Source organism: Nerophis lumbriciformis, linkage group LG31 (assembly GCF_033978685.3).
Source record: "Nerophis lumbriciformis linkage group LG31, RoL_Nlum_v2.1, whole genome shotgun sequence".
Classification (NCBI taxonomy): domain Eukaryota; kingdom Metazoa; phylum Chordata; class Actinopteri; order Syngnathiformes; family Syngnathidae; genus Nerophis; species Nerophis lumbriciformis.
The window spans coordinates 6,536,114-6,562,500 of record NC_084578.2 but is presented as its reverse complement, the minus strand read 5'-3'; the positions used below and the strand labels follow the sequence as shown (position 1 = coordinate 6,562,500).

Below are 26,387 nucleotides of genomic sequence, written 5' to 3'. Positions count from 1 at the left end.
ATCATTGCACCACACTTACTTATGTAACACTGTTTAAATGTGAAATGGAAATGCACGTTACAGTGGCATCCCGATTTACGCACCCCTCCATTTGAAAACTTTTCGGTTTACGGACTTATAGATCGCGCCAAATATTCCTTCCGTGTGTGAAGCGTGTCTCTTCAGTCAGTCATTTTGTACTTGCTCATATTGAAGGGATTGAGGTAGCCGGCATCGTACGGCAGCAAGTTTTTAATTGTGATGAGAACAGACTTTTGTGGAAAAACCGGACTTATCTCACAGCGAACGCAAAGACCACCTCTCGTCTCTCCCTCCGTCTGCTCCTTTCTCTCTTCAAGTGAGCTGCTCCTTAACTTCTTAAGCTGTTATTTTACATGTTTTTTTTTCTCTTTGTTATTTGGGCTTATTGGACCCTAATTAGAATAAAAACTACAAATCATTTTTTGATATGATGTACTTAGTCCATAAGTACACAAACGTGTACTTCATGTTTAGTGACATGCTAATTCTTATTTTTACACTTTTTTTCCCCAAATTCCATTGTATGTTATACTCTTCTGACACCACCAGATGGCAGTATAAGTGTCCATAAGACCCTAATTCAGTAGTGTACACAATTTTGGAAATAAGAGCTAAAAGGTGCTGTCCACGCATGTAGCCACGAAGGCCTTTAGAGGTGTAAGTGGATTTTACTTTTTAAAACCTTTATTATTGTAGAAATGTGGTTGTTACAGTTAAGGATGTTTGTGATTTCTGATCGTTTGTGGGGGCACCGAAGGTACTTCTGTGTGTGTGCGTGCGTGTTGCATCTTTTTCATTAAAATATGGATTATTGTAGAGGCTGCAAACAATAATTTGTACATTGTTTCTTCTGGAAAGACCTGCTTCGCTATACAAACTTTTCCATTTACGACCCGTGTTCAAGAAGTTTGTAAATCGAGGTTCCACTGTCCATCTCACACTACAGTCAGCTCATCAGACTTTGCAAATTGTAAAACATACTCATGTATTTTTAAAAGTATAGTTCTAAACCAGGGGTGCTCACACTTTTTCTGCAGGCGAGCTGCTTTTCAATTGATCAAGTCGTGGGGATCTACCTCATTCATATATATCATTTATATTTACTTATTTATGAAATATATGTTTTTGTTAACAAGTTAAAGGTGTTTAATGATAATGCAAGCATGTTTAACACATATAGTTAATATTGTTAATAAATTAAAGGTGTTTAATGATAATACAAGTATGTTTAATACATATAGTTAATATTGTTAACAAGTAAAAGGTGTTTAAAGATAATGAAAGCATGTTTAACTCATAGTTAATATTGTTAAAAAATTAAAGGTGTTTAATGATAATACAAGCATGTTTAATACATATAGTTAATATTGTTAACAAGTAAAAGGTGTTTAAAGATAATGAAAGCATTTTTAAGTCATATAGTTAATATTGTTAACAAGTAAAAGGTGTTTAATGACAATACAAGCATGTTTAACACATAGTTAATATTGTTAAAAAATTAAAGGTGTTTAATGATAATACAATAATGTTTAATACATATAGTTAATATTGTTAACAAGTTAAAGGTGTTTAATGATAATACAAGCATGTTTAACACATAGTTAATATTGTTAAAAAAATTAAAGGTGTTTAATGATAATACAAGCATGTTTAACACATATAGTTAATATTGTTAACAAGTTAAAGGTGTTTAAAGATAATACAAGCGTGTTTAACACATATAGTTAATATTGTTAATAAGTTTAAGGTGTTTAAAGATAATACAAGCATGTTTAACACATATAGTTAATATTGTTAACAAGTAAAAGGTGTTTAATGATAATACAAGCATGTTTAACACATATAGATTCCTTTCTTTCATGAAGACAAGAATATAAGTTGGTGTATTACCTGATTCTGATGACTTGCATTGATTGGAATCAGACAGTGGTGCTGATCAGGTCCGCATTTTCGAATGGAGGAGAAAAAAAGTCCTCCTTTCTGTCCAATACCACATGAAAGTGGTTGGTTTTTGGCATCTTATTTGTCCAGCTTCCGTACTCCTTTGTATACACTTTACAAGAAATACATTGTCGGCAAACTCCGTAGCTTGCTAGCTTGTGCACGCCAGCTTTCTGAGACTCCTATTTTGTTAGCGCAACTGTGCAACTGTGCAGTCGCGGTCTTTGGAGTTTTGACGACAGGTACGGCGCCAGAGTCTGTTGAAATAAAGTGTTTCTCGCCTTCCAGTCGGTAATTTTAATGAGCTGGCAGCAGCCAGCGTCATCTCAGAAGACCCTCGGGTGCCGTGAATGTCAATCAAGTGACGAAAGTGACGTCATAGTGAAGATTTATGATCGCTCATTTTTAGGATTATTTTTTTAATGCCTGGCTAGTGATCGACTGACACACCCTCCGAGATCGACCGGTAGCTCGCGATCGACGTAATGAGCACCCCTGTTCTAAACGCTGGAAGTTCAAAGTGAATACGGTTGTTCAGAGTTCATATGTTCCCTTAAAGGGGAACTACACTTTTTTTTTTTCTATCATTCACTATCATTATGTAAGACCTCCCATTGGCTGCGCTGTGAGCAGACTTTTATTCATGTTTATTTACGAGTTAAAAGGCATTTTAAAAAATTACATTCGCCATCATGTCTTTCACAATGATTGTAAAATGATAGGCAAAATAAAATTTAAAAAAAGTGTGCAGCGTTGGATGATTATTTCTTCCAGGTGAAGTAGATGTCCACATGCTGACCCTCATGCAGTCCACCTTCTCCACTCTTCCCATCACCGCCGACGTTGTGGAAGGAAGCGCCGAACTGGTTGCCAAATTCAAAGGTATCGACAACGTGCGCCGTTTTTTTTTTGTTGTTTTTTCGGAACGTTTGTGGTTGGTCAGCATGATATTTATAAAGTTAAACTCACAATCATCCCTCACAACATGTGACCTTCGCCCTGGAAGCAAAGTTTGGACTGGAAATCATCGACCTGTTCATTCCAAAGTGCTCCAAACATCGGCATGTTATTCAACCTGATCAAATAAATACCAGAATAAGCAGTTTAATGTCAACATTACCTTAGATATTGACCAATATTTGACATTTTGACATACTGTATTTTCCGGACCATAGGGCGCACCGGATTATAAGGTGCATTAAAGAAGTCATATTATATTTTCTAAATGTAAAACACTATCTTGTGGTCTACATAACATGTAATGGTGGTTCTTTGGTCAAAATGTTGCATAGATGATGTTTTACACATCATCTTCAAGCCGCTTTCTGACAGTGGCTTCAGGATGAAGAGAGAAGTGTCATGAACTAAAACTGAGGATAGAAAATATTGTAAAAGAAGGAACATTAATCCTCAACAAAACCTCTGGAACCTCTTTTTCCTTTGTGCTGTTAACTATCTGTCCAGCTGCACATGCTAAAAACGAGTAGCAAGGGCAGAATAATACATGTATTGACGCTGCAGTGGGAAAGCCAAAGTGTTTACTTTTCAATTACCATATTTTCCGGACCATAGGGCGCCCCGGATTATAAGGCGCACTGCCGATGAATGGTCTATTTTCGATCGTTTTTCATATATTCGGCGCACCGGATTTTAGGGCGCATTTTTTTAAAATTTTTTTATTTAGCTTTTATTTAACCAGGTAAAAAAATCCCATTGAGATCAAAGATCTCTTTCCCAATAAAGGATTCATATTATTATTATGTTTTTCTAAATGTATAAGACTTCCTTGTGGTCTACATAACATGTAATGGTGGTTCTTTGGTCAAAATGTTGCATAGATGATGTTTTACACATCATCTTCAAGCCGCTTTCTGACAGTCGCTTCAGGATGCGCCGTTTTGTGGGCGGGTCTTATTTACGTGGCTCACCTTCGGCAGCGTCTTCTCCCCCCCGTCATCTTTGTTGTAGCGGTGTAGCGTGCAAGGACGGGAGTGGAAGAAGTGTCAAAAGATGGAGCTAACTGTTTTAATGACATTCAGACTTTACTTCAATCCAGGCATGTGATTTTTCCGTCTAATGTCTGAATTCCGTCTTTTTTAATCTCGGGAGAAAAAAAAATTGTCTCCCGTTTTTCCGGTTTTTTTTCCGACCCTAAATCAAGATTCGAGACGTAGTTTATATTACGCCGTAGTTGATTGGTCGATATGTTCCTTGTGACCAATCAGGACATCTGTTATGAATGATGACGTTAATAACGTCATGTATTGAAACGGATGGTTGTAGTGTGGAGGCAGGTAGCGAAAACGAAATTGAAGAAGAAACTGAAGCTATTGAGCCATATCGGTTTGAACCGTATGCAAGCGAAAGCGACGAAAACGACACGACAGCCAGCGACACGGGAGAAAGCGAGGACGAATTCGGCGATCGCCTTCTAACCAACGATTGGTATGTGTTTGTTTGGCATTAAAGGAAACTAACAACTATGAACTAGGTTTACAGCATATGAAATACATTTGGCAACAACATGCACTTTGAGAGTGCAGACAGCCCAATTTTCATCAATTAATATATTCTGTAGACATACCCTCATCCGCGCTCTTTTCCTGAAAGCTGATCTGTCCAGTTTTGGAGTTGATGTCAGCAGGCCAGGGAAGCTAGGGTCGATATTCTTCTCTTGATCATCTTCGGTGGCATAAGGGACGGTGTGAGCCAAGACATCCACGGGGTTTAGCTCGCTCGTCCGCGGGAACAAACTGCCGCCATTTCTTGCCGTGCTACCGAGGTCTTTTGTCCCTGAATTGCTCACACACTCCGGCAGATTCAATGGGGGTCTGGCGGCAGATTTCTTTGACTTTATCCTTGGAAATGCATCTGCTTTGAGTGTCGCAGGATATCCACACATTCTTGCCATCTCTGTCGTAGCATAGCTTTCGTCGGTAAACAAACGTCCAATTTCTTGCCACTTTCGCATCTTTGGGCCACTGGTGCAACTTGAATCCGTCCCTGTTCGTGTTGTTACACCCTCCGACAACACACCGACGAGGCATGATGTCTCCAAGGTACGGAAAACAGTCGAAAAAACGGAAAATAACAGCTGATTTGACTCGGTGTTTGAGAAAATGGCGGATTGCTTCCCGATGTGACGCCACGTTGTGACATCATCGCTCCGAGAGCGAATAATAGAAAGGCGTTTAATTCGCCAAAATTCACCCATTTAGAGTTCGGAAATCGGTTAAAAAAATATATGGTCTTTTTTCTGCAACATCAAGGTATATATTGACGCTTACATAGGTCTGGTGATAATGTTCTCCTTTAAATATGTTCCTACCTGCAAGCCTTGTCTGGAATAGTCCGTTTGCATCCCGGGAGAACAAAGCTGTCGTGACATTTACAAATTTTCCCAGGAGAAGTTTATGTATTTTGAACTCCCCCGATTTTTTTGGGTGCTAAATCATCCACAACATCAACGTAAAACTTTATGTCGCTACAAGTCCGATGCTTTCTATAAAAAAAACCAATTAAATATTAAAAACAAACAATTTAAAGCCTTCTCCAGCTGTTTACTGACATACTATTTATGTTTTTTGATTGATTGAAACATTTATTAGTAGATTGCACAGTACAGTACATATTCCGTACAATTGACCACTAAATGGTAACACCCGAATAAGTTTTTCAACTTGTTTAAGTCGGGGTCCACTATAATCAATTCATGTTAAAATAACTTTTACTGCGACTGAATATCGGCACCAAATACCGGATATGGGCCTCTGTGACTACTAATAATCAGTATTGGTATCGGCCCCAAAAAAACACAAACAATCTCTAATTGACCTAAGTGAATTTTAATGACCTTTTGCTATCGTCTCCCTAAACGATTTCCAGCACTGGTAAAAACGACTGCAAACCTGCAGAAGATTCCATTCACCTGGAACGCCATGCCCAGTGAGGAGTATATCCAGAAAGCCATTGGAAGCGGAGACATGAAGACATTTGACTTCATACACATGATTCAGGTACAGAATATCTGGTGAGCTGCAAAACTTTGGGATGGAAGTTTGACATCTCTTTGATTAACAGGAAAAATAAGTCATAAATATATTTTAAATGTTATGTACCATATTTTTTCGGAGAAGTGTCAAAAGATGGAGCTAACTGTTTTAATGACACCGGGCGACCGGTGCAATGGACGTCGAGTGGATCTCGCGTAATATTGTGAGAGTCCAGTCCATAGTGGATCTAACATAATAGTGAGAGTCCAGTCCATAGTGGATCTAACATAATAGTGAGAGTCCAGTCCATAGTGGATCTAACATAATAGTGAGAGTCCAGTCCATAGTGGATCTAACATAATAGTGTGAGAGTCCAGTCCATAGTGGATCTAGCATAATAGTGAAAGTCCAGTCCATAGTGGATCTAACATAATAGTGAGAGTCCAGTCCATAGTGGATCTAACATAATAGTGAGAGTCCAGTCCATAGTGGATCTAACATAATAGTGAGAGTCCAGTCCATAGTGGATCTAACATAATAGTGAGAGTCCAGTCCATAGTGGATCTAACATAATAGTGAGAGTCCAGTCCATAGTGGATCTAACATAATAGTGTGAGAGTCCAGTCCATAGTGGATCTAGCATAATAGTGAAAGTCCAGTCCATAGTGGATCTAACATAATAGTGAGAGTCCAGTCCATAGTGGATCTAACATAATAGTGAGAGTCCAGTCCATAGTGGATCTAACATAATAGTGAGAGTCCAGTCCATAGTGGATCTAACATAATAGTGAGAGTCCAGTCCATAGTGGATCTAACATAATAGTGAGAGTCCAGTCCATAGTGGATCTAACATAATAGTGTGAGAGTCCAGTCCATAGTGGATCTAGCATAATAGTGAAAGTCCAGTCCATAGTGGATCTAACATAATAGTGAGAGTCCAGTCCATAGTGGATCTAACATAATATTGTGAGAGTCCAGTCCACAGTGGATCTAACATAATAGTGTGAGAGTCCAGTCCATAGTGGATCTAACATAATAGTGAGAGTCCAGTCCATAGTGGATCTAACATAATAGTGTGAGAGTCCAGTCCATAGTGGATCTAACATAATAGTGAGAGTCCAGTCCATAGTGGATCTAACATAATAGTGTGAGAGTCCAGTCCATAGTGGATCTAACATAATAGTGAGAGTCCAGTCCATAGTGGATCTAACATAATAGTGAGAGTCCAGTCCATAGTGGATCTAACATAATAGTGAAAGTCCAGTCCATAGTGGATCTAACATAATAGTGAGAGTCCAGTCCATAGTGGATCTAACATAATATTGTGAGAGTCCAGTCCATAGTGGATCTAACATTATAGTGTGAGTGTCCAGTCCATAGTGGATCTAACATAATAGTGTGAGAGTCCAGTCCATAGTGGATCTAACAAAATAGTGAGAGTCCAGTCCATAGTGGATCTAATATAATAGTGTGAGAGTCCAGTCCATAGTGGGTCTAACATAATAGTGAGAGTCCAGTCCATAGTGGATCTAACATAATAGTGAGAGTCCAGTCCATAGTGGATCTAACATAATAGTGTGAGAGTCCAGTCCATAGTGGATCTAACATAATAGTGAGAGTCCAGTCCATAGTGGATCTAACATAATAGTGAGAGTCCAGTCCATAGTGGATCTAACATAATAGTGAGAGTCCAGTCCATAGTGGATCTAACATAATAGTGAGAGTCCATTCCATAGTGGATCTAACATAATAGTGAGAGTCCAGTCCATAGTGGATCTAATATAATAGTGTGAGAGTCCAGTCCATAGTGGATCTAACATAATAGTGAGAGTCCAGTCCATAGTGGATCTAACATAATAGTGAGAGTCCAGTCCATAGTGGATCTAACATAATAGTGAGAGTTCAGTCCATAGTGGATCTAACATAATAGTGAGAGCTAACATAATAGTGAGAGTCCAGTCCATAGTGGATCTAACATAATAGTGAGAGTCCAGTCCATAGTGGATCTAACATAATAGTGAGAGTCCAGTCCATAGTGGATCAAACATAATAGTGAGAGTCCAGTCCATAGTGGATCTAACATAATAGTGAGAGCTAACATAATAGTGAGAGTCCAGTCCATAGTGGATCTAACATAATAGTGAGAGTCTAGTCCATAGTGGATATAATATAATAGTGTGAGAGTCCAGTCCATAGAGGATCTAACATAATAGTTAGAGTCCAGTCCATAGTGGATATAATATAATAGTGTGAGAGTCCAGTCCATAGTGGATCTAACATAATAGTGAGAGTCCAGTCCATAGTGGATCTAACATAATAGTGAGAGCTAACATAATAGTGAGAGTCCAGTCCATAGTGGATCCAACATAATAGTGAGAGTCCAGTCCATAGTGGGGCCAGCAGGAGACCATCCCGAGCAGAGACAGGTCAGCAGCGCAGAGATGTCCCCAACCGATGCACAGACGAGCGGTCCACCCGGGTCCCGACTTTGGACAGCCAGCGCTTCATCCGTGGCTATATATATATATATATATATATATATATATATATATATATGCAGGCACAGGTGTAATTAATGCACATTACAAGTGTAACATTCCCTCTAATTCTGCTTTACAGATGCTGTACTATGTGGATGACCTGACCAAAACAATCCAATTCTACCACGGCCTTCTGAACAAGAATGGCAGGCTCATGATCATTATAGAAAGCGGTAAGCGGTTCATTTTTACATAACTTTCAGTCATCAACTTAGTTGTAACTGTGGGATTACTGTAAATAAATGTGAGCCTAATACCAGTGAAATATTTCAGAAAGAAATACTGGGGCACATGCATAAAACAACTTTAATTTGGACTTTTTTTGTTACGTACAGTGCAGCTTTAGACTGCAATATGACTCAAGTAAACAACGGCAACATTTAAAATGTTCCATTGAAAATATAGAACATTACACACAGCGCTCAAAAATCTATATTATAGTAGGACTTTGGTAAGCTGTGAAGCCGCACCGCTTGATGGATTGTACTGTGCTTCAACATAGGAGTATCATTATGGTGTGTGTAAGGTAAGACATATTATTTGGCGTTTTGTTTCGCAATGTTTTGCAAAAGCAACTTTTCTTACCTTGTGGTACCTGCTGATCTGTACTTGGGATCTGCATAAGTCCTGAAAATTTGCGCACGTCCGTCTTTGTAGTCCGTGCCGACACCGTAGTCGATAAGCTTCTTCTTTTTCTCTATCTTCTTGTTATGGGACATTCATCCTCAGTTGTTGCCATTTCTAATATAAAGTAGTGTAAAGTTCTTACTTATATCTGTCAGTAAACTCGCCATGAAAGCACTAAAACATACCGGTGTAGTGAGTTAACATTATTCACCCAAGGAACTTTCGTTATTAGAGAGTTCTGGTCGGACGGTTTTTGTTGTTTCCGGATGAGGAGATGCAGCTCCGTTATTGATTTAAGTAAAGTCTGAATGTCATTAAAACAGTTAGCGCCATCTTTTGACACTTCTTCCACTCTCGTCCTTGCACGCTACACCGCTACAACAAAGATGGCGGGGAGAAGACGCTGCCGAAGGTGAGCCACTTAAATAAGACCGCTCACCAAACGGCGACTGTCAGAAAGCGGCTTGAAGATGATCTGTAAAATTTGACCAAAGAACTACCATTACATGTTATGTAGACCACAAGGAAGTCTTTTACCGTATTTTCCGCACTATAAGGCGCACCTAAAAACCACAAATTTTCTCAAAAGCTGACAGTGCGCCTTATAACCCGGTGCGCTTTATATATGGATAAATATTAAGATTCATTTTCATAAAGTTTCGGTCTCGTAACTACGGTAAACAGCCGCCATCTTTTTTCCCGGTAGAACAGGAAGCGCTTCTTCTTCTACGCAAGCAACCGCCAAGGTAAGCACCCGCCCCCATAGAACAGGAAGCGCTTCTTCTTCTACTGTAAGCAACCACCCGCCCGCGTAGAAGAAGAAAAAGAGCGCGGATATTACCGTACATTTCCTTTGTGTGTTTACATCTGTAAAGACCACAAAATGGCTCCTACTAAACGACAGGGATCCGGTTCATGAAAAGACGCAATCTCTCCATCCGCACACGGATTACTATTTCACAGCAACTGATATTCCTGTGAACCGCACTGTGGATACAACGGGAGCACCTACGGTGAATATTCGCACCACAGGGAATGAGAAGTCATCCTTCACTGTGGTTCTAGCTTGCCATGCTAATGGCCAGAAACTTCCACCCATGGTGATATTCAAAAGGAAGACCTTGCCAAAAGAGACCTTTCCAGCCGGCGTCATCATAAAAGCTAACTCGAAGGGATGGATGAAGAAAAGATGAGCGAGTGGTTAAGGTAAGTTTAAGTTTACGCGAAGAGGCCGGGTGGCTTTTTTCACGCAGCTTCGTCCATGTTGATATACGATTCCATGCGCGCCCACATCACGCTGGTTTTAATATATTATTAAAGTTTGACTGACCTATTTGACTGTTTTTTTGACATTCCTTTAGCGCAGTTAGATGCGGCTTATAACACGGGGCGGCTTATAGGTGGACAAAGTTTTGAAATATGCCGTTCATTGAAGGCGCGGCTTATAACCCAGGGCGCCTTATGGTGCGGAAAATACGGTATATTTGGAAAGAAGAAAAAAAAATATAACTCCTTTAATGCGCCTTATAATCCGGTGTGCCTTTTGTATGAAAAAAGATCCAAAATAGACCATCCATCAGCAGTGCGCCTTATAATCCGGTGCGCCCTACGGTCCGGATTATCTCTGTAAAGACAGTACAGATCTAACACTACTGTCTTAGATCTCATTAGGAAGTGTCTTGAAGTCCATTTCCTAATGAATGCATGTGTTGATGCAAAACAGCCAACTCTGGCTGGGACACTCTGTGGAGGACCTTCTCCAAGGAGCTGTGCAACGAGACGTTCCCCGTGTATCGCTCATCTTCTGACGTCCTGGCCTCCCTGAAGAGTCTGGGTCTGAAATACGAGGAGCATTTCATCCCCAACACCTTCGACGTGACGGAGTGCTTCGACCCGGACAGCAAGACCGGACAACGTCTGCTTAGTTTCATGACAGCCAGAGAGAACTTCTACCAGTCGTTCTCTCCGCAAATAATAACGGACATACTAAACCTTCTCAGGAGGGAGTGTAGCACGGAGAAGGAGGGCAAGGTGTCTTTCAACAGTAACTTAAGCTGTGTGTTTGTTCATGCTTGAACCTCTGGATTCATGACTGATTATCGGTGATCAGCTCAGTCAATTAAACATCACCATCTGCTCGTTTGCAGAACTGATTTGTGAAGTGAATTATATTTATATAGCGCTTTTCTCTAGTGACTCAAAGCGCTTTACATAGTGAAACCCAATATCTAAGTTACATTTAGGCAGTCCGTTCCCTGTATGATCAGTGCCAGAGCTTGGTCCGCATTGCCGGTAGTAAGTCGGACACGTTTCCAGTGAGGGTTGGACTCCGCCAAGGCTGCCCTTTGTCACCGATTCTGTTCATAACTTTTATGGACAGAATTTCTAGGCGCAGTCAAGGCGTTGAGGGGATCTGGTTTGGTGGCTCCAGGATTAGGTCTCTGCTTTTTGCAGATGATGTGGTCCTGATGGCTTCATCTGGCCAGGATCTTCAGCTCTCACTGGATCGGTTCGCAGCTGAGTGTGAAGCGACTGGGATGAGAATCAGCACCTCCAAGTCCGAGTCCATGGTTCTCGCCCGGAAAAGGGTGGAGTGCCATCTCCGGGTTGGGGAGGAGATCTTGCCCCAAGTGGAGGAGTTCAAGTACCTCGGCGTCTTGTTCACGAGTGAGGGAAGAGTGGATCGTGAGATCGACAGGCGGATCGGTGCGGCGTATTCAGTAATGCGGACGCTGTATCGATCCGTTGTGGTGAAGAAGGAGCTGAGCCGGAAGGCAAAGTTCTCAATTTACCGGTTGATCTACGTTCCCATCCTCACCTATGGTCATGAGCTTTGGGTTATGACTGAAAGGACAAGATCACGGGTACAAGCGGCCGAAATGAGTTTCCTCCGCCGGGTGGCGGGGCTCTCCCTTAGAGATAGGGTGAGAAGCTCTGTCATCTGGGAGGAGCTCAAAGTAAAGCCGCTGCTCCTCCACATGGAGAGGAGCCAGATGAGGTGGTTCGGGCATCTGGTCAGGATGCCACCCGAACGACTCCCTAGGGAGGTGTTTAGGGCACGTCCGACTGGTAGGAGGCCGCGGGGAAGACCCAGGACACGTTGGGAAGACTATGTCTCCCGGCTGGCCTGGGAACGCCTCGGGGTCCCACAGGAAGAGCTGGACGAAGTGGCTGGGGAGAGGGAAGTTTGGGCTTCCCTGCTTAGGCTGCTGCCCCCGCGACCCGACCTCGGATAAGCGGAAGAAGATGGATGGATGGATGGACATTTAAACCAGTGTGAGTGGCACTGGGAGCAGGTAGGCAAAGTGTCTTGCCCAAGGACACAATGGCAGTGACTGGGATGGCGGAAGCGGGGATCGAACCTGGAACCCTCAAGTTGCTGGCACGGCCGCTCTACCAACCGAGCTATACCGCCCCGATTTTTCTTTTAGTCATAAAGCTAAAATGTTAACCATTATAATGTCATTCAATTCACATTGAATCTATTCATAATTTACAAAAATATCAAAAAAAATAAAAAATAAAATATATAAATATTATTATTTAGAATCTCGATTTTAAATCTGTCCACAATTTTTTTTTATATATATATATAAAAAAATATTTTTCAAAGGCGGTTTTCAGGCCATTTCCATGCCACCAGAAGGAGCTTTTCTGACCGGTTTTGAACACGTTTCATTATAATTACTGTAATTATACTAAATACCCTATTTTCCTGAGTAGTATGTTCACTATCTTATTTAAAGGGGAACATTATCACAATTTCAGAATGGTTAAAACCATTAAAAATCAGTTCCCAGTGGCTTATTATATTTTTCGAAGTTTTTTTCAAAATTTTACCCATCACGCAATATCCCTAAAAACAGCTTCAAAGTGCCTGATTTTAACCATCGTTATATACACCTGTCCATTTTCCTGTGACGTCACATAGTGAAGCCAACACAAACAAAACATGGCGGAAAGAACAGCAAGGTATAGCGACATTAGCTCGGATTCAGACTCGGATTTCAGCGTCTTAAGCGATTCAACAGATTACGCATGTATTGAAACGGATGGTTGTAGTGTGGAGGTAGGTAGCGAAAATGAAATTGAAGAAGAAACTGAAGCTATTGAGCCATATCGGTTTGAACCGTATGCAAGCGAAACCGACGAAAACGACACGACAGCCAGCGACACGGGAGAAAGCGAGGACGAATTCGGCGATCGCCTTCTAACCAACGATTGGTATGTGTTTGTTTGGCATTAAAGGAAACTAACAACTATGAACTAGGTTTACAGCATATGGAATACATTTGGCAACAACATGCACTTTGAGAGTGCAGACAGCCCAATTTTCATCAATTAATATATTCTGTAGACATACCCTAATCCGCTCTCTTTTCCTGAAAGCTGATCTGTCCAGTTTTGGAGTTGATGTCAGCAGGCCAGGGAAGCTAGGGTCGATAGGGGGTTTAGCTCGCTCGTCTGCGGGAACAAACTGCCGCCATTGCTTGCCGTGCTACCGAGGTCCTTTGTCCCTGAATTGCTCACACACTCCGGCAGATTCAATGGGGGTCTGGCGGCAGATTTCTTTGACTTTATCGTTGGAAATGCATCTGCTTTGAGTGTCGCAGTATATCCACACATTCTTGCCATCTCTGTCGTAGCATAGCTTTCGTCTGTAAAGTGTGCGGAACAAACGTCCAATTTCTTGCCACTTTCGCATCTTTGGGCCACTGGTGCAACTTGAATCCGTCCCTGTTCGTGTTGTTACACCCTCCGACAACACACCCACGAGGCATGATGTCTCCAAGGTACGGAAAACAGTCGAAAAAACGGAGAAATAACAGAGCTGATTTGACTCGGTGTTTGAGAAAATGGCGGATTGCTTCCCGATGTGACGTCACGTTGTGACGTCATCGCTCCGAGAGCGAATATTAGAAAGGCGTTTAATTCGCCAAAATTCACCCATTTAATCGGTTAAAAAAATATATGGTCTTTTTTCTGCAACATCAAGGTATATATTGACGCTTACATAGGTCTGGTGGTAATGTTCCCCTTTAAATATGTTCCTACCTGCAAGCCTTGTCCGGAGTAGTTCGTTTGCATCCCGGGAGAACAAACCTCGCAGCAAGCTGTCGTGACATTTACAAATTTTCCCCGGAGAAGTTTATGTATTTTGAATTCCCTCGATTTTTTTGGGTGCTAAATCATCCACAACATCAACGTAAAACATTATGTTGCTACAAGTCTGATGCTTTCTATAAAAAATTTAAAAAATATATTAAAAACAAACAATTTAAAGCCTTCTCCAGCTGTTTACTGACATACTATTTATGTTTTTTGATTGATTGAAACATTTATTAGTAGATTGCACAGTACAGTACATATTCCATACAATTGACCACTAAATGGTAACACCGGATACGTTTTTCAACTTGTTTAAGTCGGGGTCCACGTTAATCAATTCATGTTAAAATAACTTTTACTGCGACTGAATATCTGCACCAAATACCGGTTATGGGCCTCTTTGACTACTAATAATCAGTATTGGTATCGGCCCTAAAAAAACACAATAAACAATCTATAATTGACCTAAGTGGAGAATCGGAAATCGGTTAAAAAAATATATGGTCTTTTTTCTGCAACATCAAGGTATATATTGACGCTTACATAGGTCTGGTGATAATGTTCCCCTTTAATGTATCATAAGGTTTACTGTTACAGGGTATCCGCGGGGTCTTAAAAAGTCTTAAATCCATCAATTTGAATTTTAAGTCATTAAAATGTCTAAAATTCTCCTAAAATCTCATTAAAAGTATTAAATATGTATTTACTTAATTAGACTTACCTTACTTTTTTTTTTTTAAATATGCATAAACTTCTAGCTTTTAAAATGTTTAGATTTTTGAGGACGCTATAACGTAACTACAAAATAGAACTAAAGTAGGCTACCTGTGCTGCCTGGTCAGAATTAATGTGTTTGTGTTGTTACAGCTTAGCATAGCGGCGCAGAAAACTAAACGAAAGCCCACACAAAGCTGACTGATTTGCATATAAGATGGGTAAGTCCAAGTTCAACGATTTGTGGCTCCAGAACGACCAATTTAATGCATGCTTGAAGACAATGGATGGAAACGTATCAAGTGTTTAGGACCCTGTTAGAATGATTGTATATAACAGGGGTGCTCACACTTTTTCTGCAGGCGAGCTACTTTTCAATTGATCAAGTCGTGGGGATCTACCTCATTCATATATATCATTTATATTTACTTATTTATGAAATATATGTTTTTGTTAATAAGTTAAAGGTGTTTAAAGATAATACAAGCATGTTTAACACATATAGTTAATATTGTTAATACATTAAAGGTGTTTAATGATAATGCAATCATGTTTAACATATAGTTAATATTGTTAATAAATTAAAGGTGTTTAATGATAATACAAGTATGTTTAATACATATAGTTAATATTGTTAACAAGTTAAAGGTGTTTAAAGATAATACAGGCATGTTTAATACATATAGTTAATATTGTTAACAAGTTAAAGGTGTTTAATGATAATACAAGCATGTTTAATACATATAGTTAATATTATTAATAAGTTAAAGGTGTTTAAAGATAATACAAGCATGTTTAACACATATAGTTAATATTGTTAACAAGTTAAAGGTGTTTAATGATAATACAAGCATGTTTAACACATATAGTTAATATTGTTAATAAGTTAAAGGTGTTTAAAGATAATGCAAGCATGTTTAACACATATAGTTAATATTGTTAACAAGTTAAGGTGTTTAAAGATAATACAAGCAAGTTTAACACATATAGTTAATATTGTTAACAAGTTAAAGGTGTTTAATGATAATACAAGTATGTTTAATACATATAGTTAATATTGTTAACAAGTTAAAGGTGTTTAATGATAATACAAGCATGTTTAATACATATAGTTAATATTATTAATAAGTTAAAGGTGTTTAAAGATAATACAAGCATGTTTAACACATATAGTTAATATTGTTAACAAGTTAAAGGTGTTTAATGATAATACAAGCATGTTTAACACATATAGTTAATATTGTTAATAAGTTAAAGGTGTTTAAAGATAATGCAAGCATGTTTAACACATATAGTTAATATTGTTAACAAGTTAAGGTGTTTAAAGATAATACAAGCAAGTTTAACACATATAGTTAATATTGTTAACAAGTTAAAGGTGTTTAATGATAATACAAGCATGTTTAACACATATAGTTAATATTGTTAATAAGTTAAAGGTGTTTAAAGATAATACAAGCATGTTTAACACATATAGTTAATATTGTTAGCAAGTTAAGGTGTTTAATGATAATACAAGCATGTTTAACACATATAGTTAATATTGTTAATAAGTTAAAGGTGTTTAAAGATAATACAAGCATGTTTAACACATATAGTTAATATTGTTAATAAGTTAAAGGTGTTTAAAGATAATGCAAGCATGTTTAACACATATAGTTAATATTGTTAATAAGTTAAAGGTGTTTAAAGATAATACAAGCATGTTTAACACATATAGTTAATATTGTTAATAAGTTAAAGGTGTTTAAAGATAATGCGAGCATGTTTAACACATATAGTTAATATTGTTAACAAGTTAAAGGTGTTTAATGATAATACAAGCATGTTTAACACATATAGTTAATATTGTTAATAAGTTAAAGGTGTTTAAAGATAATACAGGCATGTTTAACACATATAGATTCCTTTCTTTCATGAAGACAAGAATATAAGTTGGTGTATTACCTGATTGTGATGACTTGCATTGATTGGAATCAGACAGTGGTGCTAAAAACGTCCGCATTTTCGAATGGAGGAGAAAAAAGTCCTCCTGTCTGTCCAATACCACATGAAAGTGGTTGGTTTTTGGCATCTTATTTATCCAGCTTCCGTACTCCTTTGTATACACTTTACAAGAAATACATTGTCGGCAAACTCCGTAGCTTGCTAGCTTGTGCACGCCAGCTTTCTGAGACTCTTATTTTGGTAGCGCAGGCAGGATGAAGCAGAGCTTTTATTGTGCAACTGTGCAGTCGGTCTTTGGAGTTTTGACGACAGGTACGGCGCCAGAGTCTGTTGAAATAAAGTGTTTCTCGCCTTCCAGTCGGTAATTTTAATGAGCCGGCAGCAGCCAGCGTCATCTCAGAAGACCCTCGGGTGCCGTGAATGTCAATCAAGTGACGAAAGTGACGTCATAGTGAAGATTTATGATCGCTCATTTTTAGGACTATTTTTTTAATGCCTGGCTGGTGATCGACTGACACACCCTCCGAGATCGACCGGTAGATCGCGATCGACGTAATGAGCACCCCTGGTATATAAGTTATCACACAACTCTTATGCTTAAAGGCCCTTGCTCTAGTTATTACCTATTCTGTATTTTTTCTGCTTCCTGCAAGGGCACACAACTTGTTATCTTCCATGGCATGTGAGGAGTGGCCTCGCCGCAGATGTTTTCTGTCTTTCAGCCTTCTAGCAGCCAAGGACGGACTGTTTTGAGAATTGCCACAACAAAACTGATACTAGACTCCGACGCGCTGGCAAAAAAGGGTGATCAACAACACTTCTGACCCTAAAAGAGAATGTAAGTGTGAACCTTTTGAATATCATTTTTATGTTTCATTGATGTTCTGATGTGATATTGTTGAAAATAGATGTATTATGATTAAAATAGCCCGTGTTTGAGAAGCCGACTCTTAGTTCCAGCAGACGTGATATGCTTTGAAACAGCGGCGGGCCGTGCGTTTCCCACCTAGGCCTTCAGTGATGCCCGACTTCAATGATTACCTCTCAAAATACCATCATTGATGTCAACACATGACCATTGCTGGAGAAATACTATACAGAAACACATGTACGCACTACTGCGCATCGAAGCACATCAACAGTGTACCAAACCGGCTATTTTCTGGCGCTTTTAAAAATCACTAAACCCGCATCAGCAATTAAAACATATCTTATGTGCTACTGTCAAAATAAAAATGGAAACAAAAATTAAATGTGAAAAATAAAGAAATAAAATATTTGAACTTGCATTTTGTAGCACCCATTCGAGGCCGTATAGCCCCTCGTAGTCAGTTGATTTGAGTGGAAATGTCGGGCATTTTCCCATTTCATCGTAGTTTCTCTTTAAATATCCTTCTTGAAAATGGTCTTGCAAATATATACAGGTAAAAGCCAGTAAATTAGAATATTTTGAAAAACTTGATTTATTTCAGTAATTGCATTCAAAAGGTGTAACTTGTACATTATATTTATTCATTGCACACAGACTGATGCATTCAAATGTTTATTTCATTTAATTTTGATGATTTGAAGTGGCAACAAATGAAAATCCAAAATTCCGTGTGTCACAAAATTAGAATATTACTTAAGGCTAATACAAAAAAGGGATTTTTAGAAATGTTGGCCAACTGAAAAGTATGAAAATGAAAAATATGAGCATGTACAATACTCAATACTTGGTTGGAGCTCCTTTTGCCTCAATTACTGCGTTAATGCGGCGTGGCATGGAGTCGATGAGTTTCTGGCACTGCTCAGGTGTTATGAGAGCCCAGGTTGCTCTGATAGTGGCCTTCAACTCTTCTGCGTTTTTGGGTCTGGCATTCTGCATCTTCCTTTTCACAATACCCCACAGATTTTCTATGGGGCTAAGGTCAGGGGAGTTGGCGGGCCAATTTAGAACAGAAATACCATGGTCCGTAAACCAGGCACGGGTAGATTTTGCGCTGTGTGCAGGCGCCAAGTCCTGTTGGAACTTGAAATCTCCATCTCCATAGAGCAGGTCAGCAGCAGGAAGCATGAAGTGCTCTAAAACTTGCTGGTAGACGGCTGCGTTGACCCTGGATCTCAGGAAACAGAGTGGACCGACACCAGCAGATGACATGGCACCCCAAACCATCACTGATGGTGGAAACTTTACACTAGACTTCAGGCAACGTGGATCCTGTGCCTCTCCTGTCTTCCTCCAGACTCTGGGACCTCGATTTCCAAAGGAAATGCAAAATTTGCATGGTTGGGTGATGGTTTGGGGTGCCATGTCATCTGCTGGTGTCGGTCCACTCTGTTTCCTGAGATCCAGGGTCAACGCAGCCGTCTACCAGCAAGTTTTAGAGCACTTCATGCTTCCTGCTGCTGACCTGCTCTATGGAGATGGAGATTTCAAGTTCCAACAGGACTTGGCGCCTGCACACAGCGCAAAATCTACCCGTGCCTGGTTTACGGACCATGGTATTTCTGTTCTAAATTGGCCCGCCAACTCCCCTGACCTTAGCCCCATAGAAAATCTGTGGGGTATTGTGAAAAGGAAGATGCAGAATGCCAGACCCAAAAACGCAGAAGAGTTGAAGGCCACTATCAGAGCAACCTGGGCTCTCATAACACCTGAGCAGTGCCAGAAACTCATCGACTCCATGCCACGCCGCATTAACGCAGTAATTGAGGCAAAAGGAGCTCCAACCAAGTATTGAGTATTGTACATGCTCATATTTTTCATTTTCATACTTTTCAGTTGGCCAACATTTCTAAAAATCCCTTTTTTGTATTAGCCTTAAGTAATATTCTAATTTTGTGACACACGGAATTTTGGATTTTCATTTGTTGCCACTTCAAATCATCAAAATTAAATGAAATAAACATTTGAATGCATCAGTCTGTGTGCAATGAATAAATATAATGTACAAGTTACACCTTTTGAATGCAATTACTGAAATAAATCAAGTTTTTCAAAATATTCTAATTTACTGGCTTTTACCTGTATATCTGCCACCTAATCAACATGTTGCTCTCTTTCTTTGAGTACTGGCCAGTTGTCTGTGGCTTTCCATGGCTCCTGTGCCACTTCCTGTTTTCGCAACTTGTGATTGGATACTCACTCGGGACTCCCACTTGGGGTGTATATTGTAGCGTCCCCGGAAGAGTTAGTGCTGCAAGGGTTTCTGGGTATTTGTTCTGTTGTGTTTATGTTGCGTTACGGTGCGGATGTTCTCCCGAAATGTGTTTGTCATTCTTGTTTGGTGTGGGTTCACAGTGTGGCGCATATTTGTAACAGTTTTAAAGTTGTTTATACGGCCACTGTCGGAGGCAGATATTTACATATATCCGAATTTAAGATGTACTTCTTTCATTTCTTAGCCATATTTGAAAACAGCTTGTGTTTTCCATTTCTTCTCTTGATGCTCTGTCAGCAAATATACTGTGTGTGTTAACCTTGAGTTCTTTGGAATGTGTTTAGACTAGCATTTTGTTTTGTCTATAGAGATGGGACGAGAGAGAGGGTGGTGGGATCGGGAGGACAGACCATTTTTGGGAGGCGCAATAGAATGTTCTAGGGTTAGACTGGTCTCAAAATGTATATTGGAAAAGCTTTGAAAATATACAACAAAATACCTATTCTGTCTCTGGTGGTTTTTTCAACTCAGCTTTAAGTGTCGTAAAGAGCTTGGGAGCGAATTGTGACTTGAGTTCCCTGGGAGGAACAACTGGTCCAAAACGCAACACCACCCTCAGTGTGACCTGTATGGCTGTTGACCAAGTATGTTTTGCATTCACTTGTGAGTGTGTCAAAAGCCGTAGATATTATGTGACTGGGCCGGCACGCAAAGGCAGTGCCTTCAAGGTTTATTGGCCCGTGTACACAGCGGCGTTTTAAAAAGTCATACATTTTACTTTTTGATAAATCGATACCGATAATTTCCAATACTACATTTTAAAGCATTTATCGGCCGATAATATCGGCAGTCCGATATTATCAGACATCCCTAATTACGGTCTTTAAAAGTCTTAAATTTGACTTGTTGAAACCTGGTGTTAAAAACAAGCCAATAGCGGTTAGAGTGTCCGCCCTGAGATCGGTAGGTTGTGAGTTCAAACCCCATGGCTCCTGTGCCAATAATTCCTGTTTTCGCAACTTGTGATTGGATACTCACTCGGGACTCCCACTTGGGGTGTATATTGTAGCGTCCCCGGAAGAGTTAGTGCTGCAAGAGCTTCTGGGTATTTGTTCTGTTGTGTTTATGTTGCGTTACGGTGCGGATGTTCTCCTGAAATGTGTTTGTCGTTCTTGTTTGGTGTGGGTTCACAGTGTGGCGCATATTTGTAACAGTTTTAAAGTTGTTTATACGGCCACAGTTTTAAAGTTGTTTATACGGACACAATATTACATTTTAAAGCATTTATCGGCCGATAATATCGGCAGTCCGATATTATCAGACATCCCTAATTACGGTCTTTAAAAGTCTTAAATTTGACTTGTTGAAACCTGGTGTTAAAAACAAGCCAATAGCGGTTAGAGTGTCCGCCCTGAGATCAGTAGGTTGTGAGTTCAAACCCCGGCCGAGTCATACCAAAGACTTTAAAAATGGGACCCATTACCTACCTGCTTGGCACTCAGCATCAAAGGTTGGAATTGGGGGTTAAATCACCAAAAAAATGATTGCTGCTGCTCACTGCTCCCCTCACCTCCCAGGAGGTGATCAAGGGTGATGGGTCAAATGCAGAGAATAATCATTGCTACTTTAATGCCATTTTACTTTGAAAAGTCTCAAAATCCACTAATTCACCGCTGAGACGCGCCCTAACACAGAACTTGCTGTTGCACCTTCAATCCAGCAGACGGCAGTGTTGGCGCAGGGATGAAAACGGTGTTTTTACACGTGCGCTTCAACACGTGTCCAGCAGAGGGCAGCGTGACCTTACATTGCACCTGTCAGAGGAAACCGTTAAATGCTTTTAACATTAACCAAAAAAAAAAACGCTTTATTGTAATTGCTGAAGGTAAAAGGAGACACTTTAGGTGTGACTGCAAACACACACAAACACAAATGCGCGTCAACCTGCTCGGGTCTTGTCTCCAGCTAATTTTGCAAATGGATTCTGGCGGCTCATTTACCTCATTAGCTTTAATAGATAGGTAATTGAAATTCATCAGAATTTCCTGTCCGTGCAGTCCCCCCCCCCCCCTAGCCCCCCCTGCTCCGACAAACCTCATCCCCTACCGATGTCTGTGGGTTTTCAGCACCTGCTCAGGCTTCATTAAAGGAGGTCCTCACTGGGCCCTCGCTTACCAGCGAGTGACAGAACATTAGTCACTGAGATAATCAACCTCAGCACACTGACGCTAATTCTCTCTTAAGAGCCACTCGCCGTCTTATCACGGAAGAGAAACACCAGCGTCCCATGTTTGGAAATGAGCTACGACTGCATGGACACCTTTTCACTGTCCCATGTTTTAGGTGTGATTGGAAACGAGCTAGAACTGGACACCTTTTCACTGTCCATGTTTTAGGTGTGCTTGGAAATGAGCTACGACTGCATAGACACCTTTTCACTGTCCATGTTTTAGGTGTGCTTGAAAATAAGCTACGACTGGACACCTTTTCACTGTCCATGTTGTAGGTGTGCTTGGAAATGAGCTAGAACTGCACATCTTTTCACTGTCCATGTTTTAGGTGTGCTTGGAAATGAGCCACGACTGCATGGACACCATTTCACTGTCCATGTTGTAGGTGTGCTTGGAAATGAGCCACGACTGCATGGACACCTTTTCACTGTCCATGTTTGAGGTGTGCTTGGAAATTAGCTACAACTGGACACCTTTTCATTGTCCATGTTTTAGATGTGCTTGGAAATGAGCCACGACTGCATGGACACCTTTTCACTGTCCATGTTTTAGGTGTGCTTGAAAATGAGCTAGAACTGCACAACTTTTCACTGTCCATATTTTAGGTGTGCTTGGAAATGAGCTAGAACTGCACATCATTTCACTGTCCATGTTTTAGGTGTGCTTGAAAATAAGCCACGACTGCATGGACACCCTTTCACTGTCCATGTTTTAGATGTGATTGGAAATGAGCAATGACTGCATGGACACCTTTTCACTGTCCATGTTTTAGGTGTGATTGGAAACGAGCTAGAACTGGACACCTTTTCACTGTCCATATTTTAGGTGTGCTTGAAAATGAGCTAGGGCTGGACACCTTTTCACTGTACATATTTTAGGTGTGATTGGAAATGAGCAATGACTGCATGGACACCTTTTCACTGTCCATGTTTTAGGTGTGATTGGAAACGAGCTAGAACTGGACACCTTTTCACTGTCCATATTTTAGGTGTGCTTGAAAATGAGCTAGAACTGCACAACTTTTCACTGTCCATATTTTAGGTGTGCTTGGAAATGAGCTAGGACTGGACACCTTTTCACTGTCCATGTTTTAGGTGTGCTTAGAAATGAGCTACGACTGCATGGACACTTTTTCACTGTCTATGTTTGAGGTGTGCTTGGAAATGAGCTAGGGCTGGACACCTTTTCACTGTACATATTTTAGGCGTGCTTGGAAATGAGCAATGACTGCATGGACACCTTTTCACTGTCCATGTTTTAGGTGTGATTGGAAACGAGCTAGAACTGGACACCTTTTCACTGTCCATATTTTAGGTGTGCTTGAAAATGAGCTAGAACTGCACAACTTTTCACTGTCCATATTTTAGGTGTGCTTGGAAATGAGCTAGGACTGGACACCTTTTCACTGTCCATGTTTTAGGTGTGCTTAGAAATGAGCTATGACTGCATGGACACTTTTTCACTGTCTATGTTTGAGGTGTGCTTGGAAATGAGCTAGGGCTGGACACCTTTTCACTGTACATATTTTAGGCGTGCTTGAAAATGAGCTAGAACTGCACATCTTTTCACTGTCCATGTTTGAGGTGTGCTTGGAAATGAGCTACGACTGCATGGACACCTTTTCACTGTCCATGTTGTAGGTGTGCTTGGAAATGAGCTACGACTGCATAGACACCTTTTCACTGTCCATGTTTTAGGTGTGCGTGGAAATGAGCTACAACTGCATGGACACCTTTTCACTGTTCATGTTTTAGGTGTGCTTGGAAATGAGCTACGACTGCATGGACACCTTTTCCATGTCCATGTTTTAGGTGTGCTTGGAAATGAGCCACAACTGCATGGACACCTTTTCACTGTCCATGTTTTTGGTGTGCGTTTGGAAATAAGCTACGACTGCATAGACACATTTTCACTGTCCATGTTTAAGGTGTGCTTGGAAATGAGCTACGACTGCACACCTTTTCACTGTCCATGTTTTAGGTGTGCTTGGAAATGAGCTACGACTGCATGGACACCTTTTCACTGTCCATGTTTGAGGTGTGCTTGGAAATGAGCTACGACTGCATAGACACTTTTTCACTGTCTATGTTTTAGGTGTGCTTGAAAATGAGCTACGACTGGACACCTTTTTACTGTCCATGTTTTAGGTGTGCTTGGAAATGAGTTACGACTGGACACCTTTTCATTGTCCATGTTTTAGGTGTGCTTGGAAATGAGCTATGACTGCATGGACACCTTTTCACTGTCCAAGTTTTAGGTGTGCTTGGAAGTGCGTTACGACTGGACACCTTTTCACTGTCCATATTTTAGGTGTGCTTGCAAATGAGCTAGGACTGGACACCTTTTCATTGTCCATGTTTTAGGTGTGCTTGGAAATTAGCAATGACTGCATGGACACCTTTTCATTATCCATGTTTTAGGTGTGCTTGGAAATGAGCTAGGGCTGGACACCTTTTCACTGTACATATTTTAGGTGTGCTTGAAAATGAGCTAGAACTGAACATCTTTTCACTGTCCATGTTTTAGGTGTGCTTGGAAATGAGCTACGACTGCATGGACACCTTTTCACTATCCATGTTGTAGGTGTGCTTGGAAATTAGCTACGACTGGACACCTTTTCCATGTCCATGTTTGAGGTGTGCTTGGAAATGAGCTACGACTGGACATCTTTTCACTGTCTTTGTTTTAGGTGTGCTTGAAAATGAGTTACGACTGGACACCTTTTCACTGTCCATGTTTTAGGTGTGCTTGGAAATGAGCTACGACTGCATGGACACCTTTTCACTGTCCATGTTTGAGGTGTGCTTGGAAATGAGCTACGACTGGACACCTTTTCACTGTCCATGTTTTAGGTGTGCTTGAAAATGAGCTAGAACTGCACATCTTTTCACTGTCCATGTTTTAGGTGTGCTTGGAAATGAGCTACGACTGCATGGACACCTTTTCACTATCCATGTTTTATGTGTGCTTGGAAATGAGCTACAACTGGACACCTTTTCACTGTCCATGTTTTAGGTGTGCTTGGAAATGAGCCACGACTGCATGGATACCTTTTCACTGTCCATGTTGAAGGTGTGCTTAGAAATGAGCTACAACTGCATGGACACTTTTTCACTGTCCATGCTTTAGGTGTGCTTGGAAATGAGCTACGACTGCATGGACACCTTTTCACTGTCCATGTTTTAGGTGTGCTTGAAAATGAGTTACGACTGGACACCTTTTCACTGTCCATGTTTTAGGTGTGCTTGGAAATGAGCTACGACTGCATGGACACCTTTTCACTGTCCATGTTTGAGGTGTGCTTGGAAATGAGCTACGACTGGACACCTTTTCACTGTCCATGTTTTAGGTGTGCTTGAAAATGAGTTACGACTGGACACCTTTTCACTGTCCATGTTTTAGGTGTGCTTGAAAATGAGTTACGACTGGACACCATTTCACTGTCCATGTTGTAGGTGTGCTTGGAAATGAGCTACGACTGGACACCTTTTCACTGTCTATGTTTTAGGTGTGCTTGCAAATGAGCTAGGACTGGACACCTTTTCACTGTCCATGTTTTAGGTGTGCTTGGAAATGAGCTACGACTGCATGGACACCTTTTCACTGTCCAAGTTTTAGGTGTGCTTGGAAGTGCGTTACGACTGGACACCTTTTCACTGTCCATATTTTAGGTGTGCTTGCAAATGAGCTAGGACTGGACACCTTTTCATTGTCCATGTTTTAGGTGTGCTTGGAAATGAGCTATGACTGCATGGACACCTTTTCACTGTCCATGTTTTAGGTGTGCTTGCAAATAAACTAGGACTGGACACCTTTTCATTGTCCATATTTTAGGTGTGCTTGCAAATGAGCTAGGACTGGACACCTTTTCATTGTCCATGTTTTAGGTGTGCTTGGAAATGAGCAACGACTGCATGGACACCTTTTCACTGTCCATGTTTTAGGTGTGCTTAGAAGTGAGCTACGACTGGACACCTTTTCACTGTCCATGTTGTAGGTGTGCTTGGAAATGAGCCACGACTGCATGGACACCTTTTCACTGTCCATGTTTTAGGTGTGCTTGGAAATGAGCTACGACTGGACACCTTTTCACTGTCCATGTTTTATGTGTGCTTGGAAATG

At 40.5% G+C, this 26,387-nt stretch overlaps 1 protein-coding gene across 3 annotated transcripts in view; it reads left to right on the top strand.

Moving 5' to 3' along the window:
- Nucleotides 1-11,270, top strand: part of LOC133574236 (histamine N-methyltransferase-like) — a 17,531-nt gene extending 6,261 nt beyond the window's left edge. For all 3 annotated transcript variants that reach the window (XM_061926334.1, XM_072912007.1, XM_072912008.1), the window contains exons 4-7: nucleotides 2,737-2,844; nucleotides 5,848-5,978; nucleotides 8,574-8,667; nucleotides 10,845-11,270. In XM_061926334.1, coding sequence (XP_061782318.1) covers nucleotides 2,737-2,844; nucleotides 5,848-5,978; nucleotides 8,574-8,667; nucleotides 10,845-11,197 — 686 coding nt within the window. In that variant the 3' untranslated portion in view covers nucleotides 11,198-11,270. The remainder of the gene's footprint in view (nucleotides 1-2,736; nucleotides 2,845-5,847; nucleotides 5,979-8,573; nucleotides 8,668-10,844) is intronic.
- The last annotated feature ends 15,117 nt before the right edge of the window (nucleotides 11,271-26,387 follow it).